Source organism: Hipposideros armiger, unplaced genomic scaffold (assembly GCF_001890085.2).
Source record: "Hipposideros armiger isolate ML-2016 unplaced genomic scaffold, ASM189008v1 scaffold_70, whole genome shotgun sequence".
NCBI classification, from domain to species: Eukaryota; Metazoa; Chordata; class Mammalia; order Chiroptera; family Hipposideridae; genus Hipposideros; species Hipposideros armiger.
The window spans coordinates 2,825,476-2,843,455 of NW_017731420.1; the positions used below are offsets into that span (position 1 = coordinate 2,825,476).

At 36.5% G+C, this 17,980-nt stretch overlaps 1 protein-coding gene across 2 annotated transcripts in view; it reads right to left on the bottom strand.

Moving 5' to 3' along the window:
* RGS22 (regulator of G protein signaling 22) overlaps positions 1-17,980 on the bottom strand; it is a 177,056-nt gene that overhangs the window by 141,473 nt on the left and 17,603 nt on the right. For both annotated transcript variants that reach the window (XM_019642522.1, XM_019642521.1), the window contains exon 4: positions 7,421-7,642. In XM_019642522.1, the coding sequence (XP_019498067.1) occupies positions 7,421-7,642 (222 nt within the window). The remainder of the gene's footprint in view (positions 1-7,420; positions 7,643-17,980) is intronic.

Genomic DNA, 17,980 nt, shown 5'->3' on the forward strand with positions numbered 1-17,980 from the left:
CTTGTCTGTTCCCCTTCCCCCAATTCCCCAGCACTGTTCCCATCCCCCCAATTCCCCAATTAAAAAAAAAAGAAGAATGGAAAAAGTTATTTCATAAAAATGGAAACAAACTAACAACAACAACAAAACCCAGCTGGAGTAGTAATACTTGTATCAGACAAAATAGACTTTAAAACAAAAGCTAAACAAAAAGACAACAACTTGTCTGTTTTCCTTCCCCTGTTCCCCAATAAAATCTTAAAATAATATAAATAAATAAATAAATAAAATAAAACAAAAGCTCAATAAGAGACAAATAAGGATATTACATAATGGTAAAGGAATCAATCCTAGACTATATAACCCTTGTAAACATTTGTGCACCCATATATATAAATATATAAATATATAAAGCAAATATTGACACCATAAAGGGAAAGATTGACAGTTATACAATCACAATAGGGGACTTTAACACCCCATTGACAGCTATAAACAGATCTACCAGACAGAAAAATCAACAAGGAAATAGGAGCCTTAAATGACACACTAGACCAGATGAATTTAATTGATATTTTTAGAGCATTTTATCCCAAAGCAGCAAAATATACATTCTTTTCAAGTGCTCGTGGAACATTTTCCAATATAGACCACATGTTAGGCCACAAAACAAGTCTCAATAAAATTAAGAAGATTGAAATCATATCAAGCATCTTCTCCATCCACAGTGGTATGAAACTAGAAATCAATTACAAGAAAAAAAACTGAAAAAGACACAAACACATGGAGGATAAATAACATGCTACTGAATAATGAATGGGTCAACAATGAGCTCCAGGAAGAAATAAAAAGATACCTTGAGACAAATGAAAATGAAAATACAATGACCAAAATCTATGAGACACAGTGAAAACAGTCCTAAAAAGGAAAATCATGACAATAAAAGACTACCTCAAGAAAAAAGAAAAATCTCAAATCAACAATCTAACTTTACCCATAAGGAAACTAGAAAAGAAGAAAACCCAGCAAAGCCAAAAGTGAACAAAAGGAAGGAAATAATAATGATCAGAGAGGAAACAGATGAAATCGAGTCTAAAAAAAACAATACAAAAGATCAATGGAACCAAGAGCTGGTTCTTTGAAAAGACAGACAAAAGTGACAAACCTTTAACCAGACTCATCAAGAAAAAAAGAGAGAGGACCCAAATAAATAAAATCAGAAATGAAGGAAGAGAAGTTACAACTGACAACACAGAAATGCAAATGATTAGGAAAAAATGTTATGAACAATTATATGCCAATAAATTGGGCAATCTGGAAGAAATAAATTCTTAGAAACAATCTTCCAAGACTGAAGAAAGAAAATCTGAACCTACCTACTACTACTAGTAAAATAAAATTAATAATTTAAAAACTCCCAACAAACAAAAGTCTTGGACCTCATGGCTTCAGGTAAATTTTACCTAACATTCAAAGAAGAATTAACACCTTATCCTTCTTAAACTATTCTAAAAAATTCAAGAGGAGGGAAAGCTCTGAAGCTCATTTTATAAGGCCACCATTACCCTGATTCCAAAGCAAGACAAAGACATTACCAAAAAAAGAATATTATAAGCTAATATCCCTGATGAACATAGATATAAAAATCCTAAACAAAATATTAGCAAACTGAATTCAGCGATACATTAAAAAGATCACACATCATAATGAAGTAGGGTTTATTCCTGGGATACAAGTTTGGTTCAATATCCACAAATCAATTAATGTGATATACCACATAAACGAAATTAAAGATAAAAATTGTACGATCATGTTAATAGATGCAGAAAAAGCATTTGACCAAATCCAGCATCCATTTCTGATAAAAACTCTCAGCCAAGTGGCAATACAGGGAACATACCCCAACATAATAAAGGCTACAAAGGATGAACCCACAGTTAACATCACACTCAATGGGCATTAGCTAAAAGTGTTTTTCTTAAGATCAGGAACAACACAAGGATGCCCACTTTCTCAGGTTTTATTCAACATAGTACTGGAAGTCCTAGCCACAGCAATCAAACAAGAAAAAAAAATAAAAGGCATCCAAATTGGAAAGGAAAAAGTGAAACTCTCATTATTTGCAGATGACATAATACTACATAGAGAGAATGCTAAACATTCCATCGAAGGTATTTTAAATTTTAATAACTGAATTCAGTGAAGTACCAGGATACAAAATTAATATTAAAAAACTGATTGCCCTTTTATGCACCAATAATAAATGTCTGAAAGAGAAATCAAGAAAACAATCTCATTTACAATTGTATCAAACAAGAAGTGCCTAGTAATAAATTTAACCAAGGAGGTAAAAGACTTTTACTCAAAAAACTATAAGACACTGAAGAAAGAAACTGAAGAAGATACAAATAAATGAAAGCATATACTATGCTCATGGATAAAAAGAATTAACATTGTTAAAATGTCCATACTACCCAAAGTAATATATAGATTCAATACAATCTGTATCAAAATACCAATGGCATTTTTCACAGAACTAGAACAGATAATCTTAAAATTTATATGGAACCAGAAAAGACCCCCAATAGCCACATCAACCTTGAGAAAGAAGAACAAAGTTGGAGGTATCATGCTATCTGATATCAAACTATACTACAAGGCCATAATCAAACTATAATCTTTAAACTATAAACTATAATCAAAACAGTATGGTACTGGCATAAACACAGACACATAGATGAATGGAACAGAACAGAGACCCCAGAAATAAACCCATGCCTATATGGTTATTTAATCTATGACAATGGAGGCAAGAGCATAAAATGGAATAAAGACAATCTATTCAATAAATGGTGTTGGGAAAACTGGACAAATACAGGTAAAATAATGAAACTGAACCACCTTCTTATACCACATACAAGAATAAATTCAAAATGAATTAAAGACTTAAATGTAAGAACCGAAAGCATAAAACACCTAGAGGAAAACAGGCAATTAACTCTCTGACATTGCTCTTAGTGATATTATTTTCTGATCTATCTCCTCGGGTAAGGGACACAAAAGAAAAAATAAACAGATGGGACTACATCAAACTAAAAAGCTTTTGCACAGCAAAGGAAACCATCAACAAAATGAAAAGACAGCCTACTGATTGGGAAAAGATATTTGCCAATGATACATCTGATAAGGGGTTAATATCCAAAATTTACAAAAAACTCATACAACTCAACACCAAAAAATCAAACAATCCAATTAAAAAATGGTCAGAGGACCTAAATAGACATTTCTCCAAAGAAGACATACACATGGCCAATAGACATATGAAAAGATGCTCAACGTCACTAATCATCAGAGAAATGCAAATTAAAACCACAATATCACCTCACACCTGTGAGAATGGCTATCATCAATAAATCAACCATAAGTGTTGGCAAGGATGCAGAGAAAAGGGAAACCTTGTGCACTGTTGGTGGGATTGCAAACTGGTTCAGCCACTATGGAAATGGTTTGGAGGTTCTTCAGAAAATGAAAAATAGAACTACCTTATGACCCAGCAATTCCACTTCTGGGTATTTATCCAAAGAAATCCAAAACACTACTTAAAAGGGATATGTGCATCCCTTGCTCATTGCAGCATTATTTACAATATCTAAGATATGGAAGCAACCTGGGTATCCATCAATGAATGAAGTAACAAAGAAGAGATGGTACATATATACAATGGAATATTACTCAGCTATAAAAATGAATAAAATCTTGCCAACTACAACAACATGGATGCACCTACAGGGTATTGTGCTGAGTTGAGTAAGTCAGACAGGGAAAGACAAATGCCATATGATCTCACTTATATGTGGAATGTAACGAACAAAATAAAAACAGACTCATAGATAAACATGTCGATGGTTGCCAGTTGGGAGGGGTGTAGGGGGTGGGTGAAAAAGTGGAAGGAATTAAAAAGTACAGATTGATAGTTACAAAATAGTCACGAGGATGTAAAGCACAGCATAAAGAATATCGTCAATAATATTGTAATAACTATGTATGGTGTCAGATGGGTACTAGATTTATCAGGGTGATCACTTTGTAAGTTATATAAATGTCTAATCACTCTGTTGACACTAATATAATATTGTATGTCAACTGTAATTGAAAAATAAAAACATATATTAAAACACCAATAAAGTGTGTATCTCTATGAGGCACATGTCTGCCTTATGTGGTTTCCATTCATTATCTGTTAAAGCAACAGTTTTGCTGTGACATTAATATCAAAGCCAATGCAGACCACTGCTAACTCCTGTGAGGAAACTGAAGGCTCACATAGTAGTGCTGCCAACATCTGATAAGCTGATATTCTCGAGGGTACACCTGTGCTCAACATTGCTGACGTGGCATGAAGACTCCCCAAGACTGGAAAACTAAGCACACAATGGTTCCCTCCTGTTCAGCCAAAAAACAAACAAACAAACAAAAAACATTTGCCTTCACCAAAACTATCTTCAGGGTCATGAAATAATAGAAGAAACTTTGGAAACAACCAGAACCTGAAAGGTAGCATCTTATTGACTGTCTCATTGCTTATAAATAAAATATGAAGGGCATTTGGATTTTGTATTTAGAAAGACTCCACATATGCCTCTATATATGCTATATACTGACAACCACACAGGATTCTTGAATTCTCATTAGCAATGCATTCAGTATCACAGAAAGACACCCAAGTACATATAAAGGTCAAGATAAACCCTTGAGGAATTCTACAAGGTTGCCAGACTAGTCAGTTCATACAAAATCAAATAATATTTACCTAATGAATACTTCACCTATAACTCATATCCTTTTGAATGTTTTTGCATCTATTTGACCTAAAAATTAAATTAAATGAAAAGTTTAAAAAGAACAATATCAAAATCGAAGAAAAGTCTTTAGTTAAACTGCCAAAAATCCTTTGCAGGTGTTTGCAAGTAATTAAAATATGTAAAGACCAGAGCCAGCCAAGTGGCTCATTGGTTAAGAGTTGACTTGAGACGCCAACTCTGAGCAGCAGGGTCCCGGTTCGGATCCCAGATGAGGGCCAGTGACTCTGCACCCTCTACAGCTAAGATGGTGAACAACAGCTCAACCTGGAGCTGGGCTGTCGTGAATCGCCGGGGACGGCCTAGGCTGCAGTGGGGCTGGCCAGCAGCTAGCGTGCGCTTTTGTAAGCTGCCATGAGCAGCTGTCCAACGGCTGGTGAGTGACTGCCTCACCTGGGAAGAGCGCAATGATAATACCAACATGGGCCAGGGAAACGACGTCCTCCATAACTAGACTGAAGAACAAAAAGGACAGCAACTTGGAGCTGGCCAAGTGGCTCAGTTGGTTAAGAGCTCGCTCAAGAGTGCGAGCTCTAAGCAACAGCCGTTTGACTCCCGGCCCCAGCTGAGCTGCCACTGAGCTGCCAACAGGTGGCAGGATGACTCAGCTAAAATAAATAAATAAATAAATAAATAAATAAATAAATAAATAAGAACAGCAGCTTGTCTGTTCCCCTTCCCTGATTCCCCAACGCTGTTCCCATCCCCCAATTCCCCAATAAAATCTTTAAAAAAAAAATAATGTAAAGACCAAAAAAATACAAAACAATTCTGCCAACAATAAAATAAGTTAACAGTTACAAGAAACACAAACATAATTTACCTAAGGTAAAATTATTTAATTCTTAAAAGTGAAAAAAAAAGTAGGTTAAGAAACAAAAAGAGATAACTAAAAGGTTAGGGGAAACTGGCTGTAGGTAAATAATTCTAGACTTATTTCCAAGTAGCCATACACAAGCTCTCTAAAATGCCTCCAGGATTAAATTAATAAAGATGATATTTAGATGTATGAGACAAACAAGAAAAGCATGACTATCTGGCAATAGATTATTTTGTTTAGTCAGATTTATTAAGGTATAAATTACATAGAGTGGAATCCATCCTTTTTGTATACAGTTCTATGTTTTGACAAATACATAAAGTTGTGTAATCATGACTATAATCAAGATATAAAATAGTTCCAACAACCCTAAAACATACTCATGCCACTTTGCAGTCAATGACTCCCTCTAATCCCAGACCCTGGCAACCACTGATTTGTTCTCTACCTCTATAATTTTGCGTTTTCCAGAATATCATATAAATGGAATCAATATAGTATATGTAGCCTTTTAACTCTGGCTTCTTTCAAATGCATTTGAGATTGATCTGTGTTCTTCCATGAATCACTAATTCATTCCTCTTCATTGCTCAGTAGTACTCTGCTGTATAGATGAACCATAGTTTATTTATCTATTCCCCAGTTAAAGGAAATTTGGGTTGCTTCTAGTTCCTGGTGATTATGAATATGAAGCAACTATAGACATTTGCATGTAGGTTTTTGTGGGTTCACAATAGGACAGATGGGTAGTATGGTGTATGTTTCACTTGGAACAGCCATAATTGTCACACTTAGTAAAAAATCTCTTTAACAATTTACATAGTGTTACATAGTTCAGAATCTACTTCCTTGTTTTAACTTCAAAACAATGCTATAACAGTTATTATTATTATTACTATTTTTATTTGTGGTATTATAAGATATATTCATCATCATCATTATTATTATTATTATTATTATTATTATTATTGCATTTAATTTTATGGCAGTAAACAAGAAAGAGAAATATGTTTTAATTCAGTAAAAAAAAGAACTGAAGAGCTATCAGGCTGGAGAAGAGCTATGTTTTAAGTGTTAAACATAACTTAACCTAGTTCTAGCACACGTTTTAAATCAATGCAAAACAGTATTATTTTCATTTGATCCATACAATAAACCTAAGGAGTAGGTAGTAAAGGCATCATTTGTCAGATGATGAAAATGAGGCTCACTGAAATGACTTGTTCAAGAACACAGAGCTAGTAAGTTGAAGAGTCAATATAAGAACCCAGGGTTTTTTTCTTATTTTTTTCCCCCCCACCTCATGCTAAGGAGACAAAATCCAGAAGTTAAGAGTAGAATTTAAAGCCAGGGAGGTCAGAGCTACACAATGTAACTTGAAAGTCAATTCCCAACTTCTTGATAGGATAAAACCCAAATGAATTAAATTCATGGCATACCCACATTTTCTAGAATGTACCTAAATTATAAAGTAAAGGATATACACATATTTATACTGCCCAAAATTAACCTGGTATTGTAAACATTCAAAGTAAATTACATAAACCTTCTCATATTGATAATCAAACATCGACAAAGCTGGTAGACTACATTGGTCATTTAATATAAGATTATACAGCAGCTAACAAATAATATATATAAGTATCATAAAATTTAATAAATATAATTAAACTTCAGTAAGGGAAGCCCAAGGAACCTCATGTTAATCTCACCTAACGCTTTATATATCTAGCAAGATATAAACTCAAGTATACTTTCTTACCATAATATTGTAGTTGACATTAATGGTCTCATCTTCAGAGGGGGCATTCATTCCAACAGGTTTAACATCACTCTTTCTTTTCCTTACAACATCATAGATGGGATTTCGAGGTTGCTGGTTTTGTAGGATTTTTTTCAATTGCTTTTCCAGAAGTTGTGGAGCATTGTTAACTACTTCAAAAACTCCATAATCCACATTAAATCTAACTGCCTCTGAAAAGGTCTGCAAAATAAATTGTGGAAATATGTTCTTAAATTTTTAAAAACCAGAAACTCACTGTCTCCAGAGGTCTTGATACTTACACATATGCGCATATATATATATATATATATATATATATATATATATATATACACACACACACACACACACACACAAAGTTTCTTGTTTTTAATCATTACCTCTTCCCTTTAGGAGCTTAGAAATCTGTTGACTGCAGGTAAGGGAACCCACTGATCCGTCCTTCCCAATTTACTTTTGCCATGAAATAAGTGTTGGGGTATATTACAGCAAAAATTCCCTTTGCATAAACATCTTACCTCTGTGCTTCTTTGGAACTGGAAAGAAATACACACCTGGTCTCTATAAAGCAATGTTATTCTCTTAGAAGGGGGTGGATTACTAGGGAAGAACAAGTAAAAGAAGAAGAAATAACACTCCTCTTGTCTTTTCACCCCCAGGGGACATGAAAGCTAAAGTCTCCCTTGTCCAAAAGGAGAAAATTAAGTACAGTGTGTTCTTCATTTAAGACTATTTCAGTACCATTCCTCTCACTGTGATGAAAAAAAAAAGTGAAAGATAATAACATTTCTGAGCTTTTCTCAGTAATTACTAAATGGTGCCAACTTTTATTTAAAGTCATTCAGTTAACATACAAATCAGGAGTCTTGAGTTTGTCAGCTTGCCAATAAGAAGCACTATGACTTTGGGTAAATCATTGAACATGTTTGGGGCCTCCATTTCCATAACAAGTAAAGGATGAATTGGCTGTGTCTTTTCCATTTTGCCTTCCAAATCTAAAATTAGGTCCCTTAATCAGAACATTAATTTATTTTACAATACCTTCAGTGAACTATCTATTCATGTAGTTTATATTATATATTTTTAACCAGATGGTAAAAGACATTAAGCTCTTCCCCTTGGATCAGTCACTATCCTAAGGACAGCATCAGTTCTCTCAAGTTTTACTATGAAATTGCTAGATACGAGGTGTGATCAAACAACACGGTGAATGTATAAATTAAAAAATATATATTACAGGGCCTGCCGAGTGGCGCGTTGGTTAAGAACTGGCTTGGGACACCAGAGGGCCCCGGTTCGGATCCCACATATGAGGGCCAGTGACACTGCCCTCCACAGCTAAGATGCTGAACAACAGCTCAACCTGGAGCTGGACTGCCGTGAGTCGCCGGCGACAGCGTAGGCTGCAGCCCCTGTGGCAGTGGGTTGCCATGGGCTACCGTGTGTAGCCAGCAGCCAGCGTGAGCGGCCAGCAGCCGCAGTGAGCGGCCGTCCAGAAGCCGGCGACTGATCTGCCTCGCCCGGGAAGAGCGCAATGATGGTGCCAACTTGGTCCAGTGAAGCAACGTCCTCTACAACTAGACTGAAGAACAAAAGGACAACAACTTGTCTGTTCCCCTTCCCCCAATTCCCCAGTGCTGTTCCCATCCCCCAATTCCCCAATAAAAATATAAATATATATATATTACAGTAAAAGACACATTGCCCTTAATCCCCCTCAAAATACTTCCCCTTACTTCGAACACACTTGTCTCATCATTCTTGCCACTTTCTGAAGCAGTTCTAGAAGTCCTCTTTCGTGAGTGTCTTTAGTTGCACTGTCATTGCTGCCTCGATGTTCTGAATCATTATGACTTTGGAAAAGAGCCAGAAGTTGCATGGTGCCAGACCTGGTGAATAAGGTGGATAAGGACATGCCTTATCCACTTTAAGGACAGTGTTTTTACTTGACAGAAATTGCTGTATAAGAGAAGTAATGTGTGACATGGAGCCTTTCCTTTGTGATCACAAAAGATGGAGAATGCTGCTGCCCAGTGCCATTCAACGGAAAGACAGGGATCTTCAATACGGGGAGCAGCATGTTGAACCTTAGCAACAGTGTGTGACAAGTTTCAACTTGTTCAGTGCAGTCAGTCAGGTGTGAGCTACGGTTGAGAGAAGGTGTTGTTTTTTTTAAATGTGCCATAAATCATCCTCCATCGTGACAACACTCCATGTCACAAATTGCTTCTGGTATACGGAAATTTCTGTCAAATAAAAACATTTTGGTGTGTCCTCATCTACCTTATTCACTGGCACTATGCAATTCTGGCTCTTCCCCAAAGTCAAAAAGGCCATCAAAGGTAAACTATTTGAATCGATTCAGACCATTGAGGCAGTCATGACAGGGCAACTAAAGACACTCATGAAAGAGGACTTCTAGAACTGCTTCAGAAAGTGGCAAGAATGATGAGATAAGTGTGTTTGAAGTGAGGGGGAGTGTTTTGAGGGAGATTAATGGAATGTGTCTTGTACTCTAATAAAAAATTTATACATTTGCCATATTGTTTGATCACACCTTGTATACTATATAGGTAAAATATAATGAATGGCAGGATGTTGTAAAGTTGGAGTTACACATATAAATATATATTTTTAAATACCCATATGTGTGTTTGTTTATTTATTTATTTTAATGTCAGATAATATCACATCTCTAAAGGCTGACTGACTCTCCTACGGAATTTAAAGTGCACAGACAAGAGTTCAATATAAATGTCAGTCCACAGCTCAAAAGACCTCAGGACTAAAACTTCCCCTCAAAATGACAAGTATAGCTCAATGGATAAATGACAATAATTAGCAGTAAATTGTGTACAAGATCTCTTCAATAAATATATTTCATTAGTTGCCCACTGTAGTTGTCTTCAAAACATGAGATTCAAAGAGGCATCACTTGCCAAAAAGTCAAATATTGTCTCTGAATTATACTATCACTATACTAAACAGATAAATGAGTCCACTGATATCAGAGACCAGATTCATATGGTTGGAGAAATTAACTGAACTAAACTGGGTAGACAATGAACATCAAATGTTAACTGGGGTTGAGGAAATGGAGCAGTATAATATGAAAGACCATTTGGAGAAGATTTCTTCTAGTTCTGAGTATCCATGGAAAAAGAGAACAAGCTTGATCTTTATTTATTGTTTTCCTTTCTTTTTTCTGCCTTCTACCCTCACACCTGGTAGACAGAGGAAGACAAAGCTGTGATAATCCAAAGCAAAGAATGCCAATTAGTTCTATGTACAAATAAAATATTTCCTGTTAATCAAGTAAAAAAAAAAATTAGAGAGACTGCGACACTGAGAACCTCAGTAGCCAATATTAATTAGTAATAAATAGTTAAGACACAGTTGGTAGAAATAACAGGAGTGATCAGAACTACTGTTTACTAAACATCTATCTACCATGTGCCAGGAATGGCCAGACATGTGCCAGACACTTTAGATGCACTGTCTTGAATCCTTCCACATTCCTGAGATACATCTTTACAGAAAATGGATGCTCAGGATGGTTATGTGATAGACCATGGACTCAGAGCTCTAAGGTGCTAGATGAAAGCTATAGAAACAAGTCTATCTGTTCCACAAAAAAAAAGCACATTTCCCCTTCTTTACTATATTGCCTCACATATGATAGAACTAGCATGTTCTGACCACCTTCTCTATGCCAGGCACTATGCTAAGTAACAACCCCAAGGTGTTTTGATCCCAAAGTCTGTGCTCTGGTTTTACCAGTAAAGAGAGAGGCATGACGCAGCAGGATATGTGTGGGTAATTTTAAGCAGTTCAATGCAGTTGAAATAGAACTAGAATAATTTATAAGTAGAAGAGCTTAAGGAACAGAGAGAAAAGACGATGTAAATGAGGTAGATACGACCAGATCATAGAACGCTTTACACGCCATTTGAAGGATTAAGGTAGTCTGATTTGTATTTTAGGAAGATTCTCCTAGTACCAGTCTGGATTTTTGCTTGCTGGCTCATGAGCTGGTGAGATAGATTGCCCATACCCCACAAGCAAAGCCATCACCACGCTCTCGGGACGTTAGCTGTTACCCCAGAGCTACTGCTATCACAACCAGGTTTAGTGTGGTAATTATCAACTCTCTGGATGGGTTACTGTCCCCCTCACACATAAGGGCCAGGGCAAGTTTTAAGGCAGATAAGTAGCAGTTACTTTTATTTTCAACTTACAAATGACAACTGCAGCTGAGAAAGGTTAAACGAGTTTTCATGGATTTAGAGCAAGTCCCCTAATGAGCTTACTACAGAACTCTGGACTCATGACTCCAAAACTGCTTTAAACTTAGAGTTGACACATAATTTCAGTGAGGCTTTCAGTGGATGCTGCAGATTGGCTCACTCACGATCCATTCCAACCTCCTTAAATGCAAAGTCTGGACAACTAAACACTCTGTTACTCAGACTCCCTTGGAGGTACAGTTTCACGTGTGATTTAGGTTCTGCTACTCATATGCACTCACAAAAATACTTGAATTCTGATCTGAGTTAAGTTGGAAAAGAGGCCGGGAATATCCACTCTTGGGAAGAAAATCTGAAGGATGTAAACACATGAAAATTAGTAGAGGAAATAGTCAAAAAGAAGTACTTTACCAAAAAAAAAAAAAGAAAGATAACAAAAGGAAAACTATAATTAATTGTGTTTATGATAAAATGACATGAAATGTTCCTATTTATAAAAAAGAAATGTAGCTATATGATACGTTAAAATATTTACAGTTTTTAAACTTAAGAATTTATCTGCATGTAATTAAAATGGGATAGAGTCTTTGCCAAGGATAAATAAGTGGTTTCCTATTTAAAAAGCCATGAGTTAGAGTAGATCTCTTACAGTCCTTAATAGCACTATGATTCTTAGTTTATAAAAGTGGCAAATAACTAATTCAAAGCTTCTCTCAGTTCACTTATTTCAAAAACAACAAAATTTTTGAATGCCCAAGTGCCAATTATTTTCTTAAGCAAAGAGGATACAAGATGAATTAAACATTGTTTCTGAAATAAGTACATGGTCATTAATTTTCCTTGTAATGAAGAGTCAACAAAACACTGAAATAAATTAAAATTAGTGTAGCATGCAAATGTTAAAGGGGAAATCTGTCCATATACACCATAGTAGCAATACTAGAATGTTATATGTAGTTTAGTTATTGTACTTTAAAAGGGATTTGGTTAAACTAGAATCTATCTAGAAAAGGATAAGCAAAACGAGTAAATGAAACAAATGTTGAGTAAATTGCTTCACTTCTCTGAAATTTATCATATGAGGGGTTTTAATTAAATAATCCCAAGGTACCTTCCATGCTTGATACTCCATCAGTCCATGATCGTCTCTCCAGGAAAAAAGAGTCTCTACCTTCTGCTCTCTAATAAGATCACCCAACTCCACTGTTCCTTTGTTAGTTCATTCACTTATTCAACAAGTATCTATTAAATCCTTATTAAATGAGATACTGTGATTGATGATATGTTGCTACATTTAGTGAGTCAATCCAGACCATCCTCCACAAAGCCCCAATTGAAATGAATGAGACATGAATCTGGCCGCTAGAGTATGCTGACCTAACAGAAGAAGAAACATATGTAAATACATAGAGACAATACAAGGTGAATGGTCCCTACAGTCAGCACATACGGTGAGATCATATTTAGTCAAAATTATCCCTTTAAACCCTTGAAAACACCCATAAAGTACAATGCTGTCCTATCTTTCAAGAAATTGATCACAGCCAGTTTTTCCTATGGCAGTGAAACGAGTCACTGGTTCTTCAATTAAAGACCAGGTGAAGTGGTGGACTATGCTTTAAGCTCGTGTGATACAAATATATGTATGTTTAATACTAGCATCACCCTCCACATAAGAAAACTACACTGTGAGGGACAAGAAGGATGAGACCCACTGAGGGAATGGCAGCGTCTCCTCTTCTATCTCACACCCTCTCCAGGGGTTCACAGATGGGTATATGCATGTTTATAAATTGGTACAACAGACAAAATCAACCTCACTCTTTATATCACTCTCGCTATCTGCAGAGCACGAGTAATTGAGTAATAACGCATGTATGGTGCAACTCCACTTACACACACAGTAGCTACAACAGAAGTATGTACAAAGTAGAGTAATGACACACAAAAAATTCATTAAGGAAGTTGTAGCGAGAAAGCTGTGTCTTGAAGAATGAACAGGATTCTCATCTGAGAGACAAGGGAGACAATGGGGTTCCGCAGAAGAAACAGCAAATGCATCAAGACACAGGAGCACAAAAGAACAGGTCACCTTTGATGAACTGCAAGCAGTTTGACCTTGCCGAAGCTTAATGCTCAAGGAGAGAATAATATATGCTATGGCTCTCAACTTAGTCTCTCGAATCAATGGTTCTCAAGAGGGTGGTGCCTAGACCAGAAGAAGCAGAAGCATCACTTGGGAACCTGTTAGAAATGTGAATTCTCAGGTCCTTCTCTATAAGCAGAAACTCTGGGGATGTGTTTAACAAATCCTCAGGTGATTCTGATGCACACTCCAGTTTTAGCATCATTGCCTTAGAATGATAGGGAGCTAGTGAAGAGTTTCCAGCTGAGGAGAGACAGACTCCAGGTTAAGACAAATTTCAAAGCCTATATTGTGTCAGTTACTTCATGCTGACATTCATATGTATTTATATATTGGGGGAAGGGAGGATAGCCATCTATATTTTACACACAGGAAAAAGACCCTAATCTTTAATTATTACTAAAAATCTTGTTGTTTGCTTAAAAAGAATCTCTCTCACACATCAAGTCCTTTGTTTTTACCATTTCTAAGCTTATCTACAAAACTCCCAAAATTAGTTTAGTATGTGACAATAAATGACATGTAAGGTGGGGGAAATAGAAATGAATGATATAGGAAATCCCCCAGAAAGCTGAGTAGCCTGATTTAGAGAACTCTCAGTTTTTGAACATCTGACAGGAAAAATCTTCTATTTGAGCCTCACACCCAATCATCCTCAAGCTATTACAAAACTGCTCTTTCCCTTACTTAATTTTCTTATTTCAAGAGTATCATTTTCTAAATGTTCTAAAATGAATTGACCTGAAGGTAGTGAAAGCTAACTTTGTAGTACCAGTCATCCGTGTGCGAAAAATATTTTCACAGAGAAAATAAATGCAGTAAAACATTTTTACCACAATAAATTGCTGGTTCCACATTTCTTTGAAAAGAGGAGGTAAAAAACAAAAAAAAACAAAACCCTGTGAATAATTAGTGATGTGCTTAAACTGCCAGCCTAGCACCACTGAAATTTACCGGGTGCCAAATTATTTAGCTGAACAGTATTTAAATTAAAAACTAATGACTAGGTTAATTTAATACATGTTCATCTCTGGTCCAAATATGTCTCTACTAATTGAGCTCCAAAAGCTATATTTTAAACATTCATCCTAGTCAGTGAATGCAAAACATCTGAATACTTGAACATAACAAGTCAGTTACCAATAACAACTTCTTTTAATCTAAATTTTATTGTCATTTTAGATGTTTAACCATAAACTATTTACTAGACATATTCACCAGTGAAGTGAAAGGAATAACGTGTCACATGAAAAGCACAGACAATATCCTTAGTTAATAAAATGAGTTACATGAGGCATTTGAGTGCTTTATGTTTGAGTTACAAGGCTTATCACTCATAGGTATAAACACTGAACTAAACAGTACTACCTAGAGCCCCATCGACACCTTTAAAATTCAATCTCTGAGTATTCAAATTTTGGCAGGGGATGACCCAAAACTCCCTCCTTCACCCACTCATTCTCCAAATCTATACCCTCTCTTTTTTCTCCCTCTCACCCCTTACCAAGCAATCCATGTAACATATAATTCCTTCATAAAGCTACAAGAAATTATAATAGTTTACAGATTAAAAAAAGTGTGGAGAATCAGTCCAAAAAAAGAAGTTATGGTAAAATTCCAAAGGCACATAGCTAAGCATGGTCTGGCAAACACATGAAATACCTATCCTTGCAAGGAGGGTATAGAACAGGCCACCCCTTCAGTTTCTGCAAACCATAAATGTCACAAACATTCAAAACCACCCACAGAGGACCAACTTAAATCTGTATGTGGGCTCATCTACTCAATCCCACAACAGTCACTGAGCATAAAACACACAAAACAAAACCAAAAGGAAAAAAAAATTTTTTCACACTATAGCACAGAAGAAAACTTAATAAGCAAACACTTGTCCATAAAGAGTTGACAGCAAGAAACCTCCCAGACACCACATGAAAACAATATCTGAATGTGAGCCTGGCACCAGAACAAACAGGATGAAGTTATGAAAGCTAGGATTTGGAAAGTGCCATAATTATTTATAATAGCAGCAACTGTCCTGGATTCCCCTCATCAAAAAATAACATGGAGGCAGGCTACCAGCCATCAATTTCGGGATCTTAAAATGTGTCCCAAGGGTGTAATGGTGTAATGGAAAGAAACAGTGTCGGAGCCAGAAAGCCTGATTTCTAGGCCCATTTCTGCCACAATTCAGCTCTGGGACCTTGGGCATGTCACTACAGATGAAGAAGAAGCCTCAGAAGTCTCAGGAATCTAGATGACCTGAGGGCTCTTTTAGATTGAGAATGTTATAATATACATCTACACTCTCAGACTCAGATTGTTGAGGGTTGTTTTTTTTTGGGGGGGGGAGTAGAAGATGGGAGGCGTAAGAAAAGAATATTAGAAGGTTTATTTGCTTATTTCAAAGATATTACATGGAAGTTGAAAACATAAAAACAGAATCATCCTCAAGAAGCTTTGGGAGATACAGAAAAAAGGGACCTATGCTTGGCCCCAGGAAATTTAAAGTGTAGCTCTTGAGATAAAATAAAGAGAGAAGAAGGAATTAATCACATTTTCTTCAGTTGGAAAAGTCTAATCTCCTACCCAATACATATATGCCCTATAAAATACTCCCCCAAATGGTTTCCCAACCTATACCTGAATATCTCCAATAACAGGATGTTTATTCTTTCACAAGCTAACCCATTCTATTGTTAGAAAACAAACTTTAAACATCTTTCTTCCAGTGAGTAAAAATCAATTTCCTTATAAATGCTGGCCCTGGTTCTGCCCTCTAGCTTCACAGACTATTTTAACCCCTCTTCCACGATCAGATCTTCAAATTTTGGAAAGAGCTGCTCCATTCAAACCCCTCTACCCTTTGCCCAGCAAGGCTCAATACCCGCACTTCTTTCAACCGTTCCTCATCTGACATGGTTTCCAGAGCATTCATTAGCTGAGTCTCCCCAAGTCTGGCTTGGCAGAGTAACTCCTAACATATGGCACCAAGAATGGAACACAATATTCCAAATGTGGTCTGACAATTATATCTGATTCAAAAAAACATTTATTGAGTAACATCTATGCTTCAGACTAATATTTTTCTTGATCTTAACCATACTTTTATTAACGCACCCTAAAAACACACTAGCTCTGTTTGTTTTAGACCATTTCAGATGACCATGATAAAAATGATACCAGGTTCTGTTAACTAAACTATCAGTTTATTCCTCTGCTGCCAGTTCTAGTCATTACAGTGTAGTAGGAACAGCTTTGGAGCCATGTGGACCTGGGTGGACCCTGTCACTTATTAGCTGAGTGACCTTAAGTTGAAAAAACACTCGTTCGCATGCAATGTTTCATTCAATTCTCTGACAAAAATAAATTTTAAAAGTCAAAGTCAATGACAGATTTGTATGCCACAGAAGATTATCCTCTAAACTGACAATGATCTACCAATCTACTTAAAGAATGATTGATCCTCATGTTTCAGGAATGAAAAATGAGATGGTTTAGTTATTGAAGGAAAAGGAAAGAGAAGCATTACTTCTGGGCCAGGCACTTAATATACATCACCTCATTTCATAACAATCTTGTAAGATAATTATATTGTTTTCACAGAGAAAAATCAAAGAATTAAGGAATTAAGGAATGTGTCTAAGACCACAAGATTAATGAAAGGAAGAGCTGAGCTCTAACACAGTTCTGTCTCATTCCTGTAACTAACCAACACTCTGGAAGAATCTGAGCACAAGAAGAATAGGTGTGGTCAAGGTGGGTCGGGGTAGGATGGTGGAGGCAGGAAAGAGTGTACAGGCACGAGTAGTATGAAGCTAGAGAGAATGCTAGAAAGGTTAGGTTGAGGCCAAATTACAAAGGGTCCTGAATTCCATACTCAGGACTTTAGACTTCAATTTGTAGGCTATTAAGAGTCAACCCCAGGCCGGCCGAGTGGCGTGATGGTTAAGAACTGGCTTGGGATGCTAGAGGGCCCTGGTTCAGATCCCACATATGAGGGCCAGTGACACTGCCCTCCACAGCTAAGAGGCTGAACAAGAGCTCAACCTGGAGCTGGGCTGCCGTAAGTCGCCAGCGACGGCGTATGCTGCAGCCCCTGTGGCAGTGGGTTGCCATGGGCTACCGTGTGTAGCCAGCAGCCAG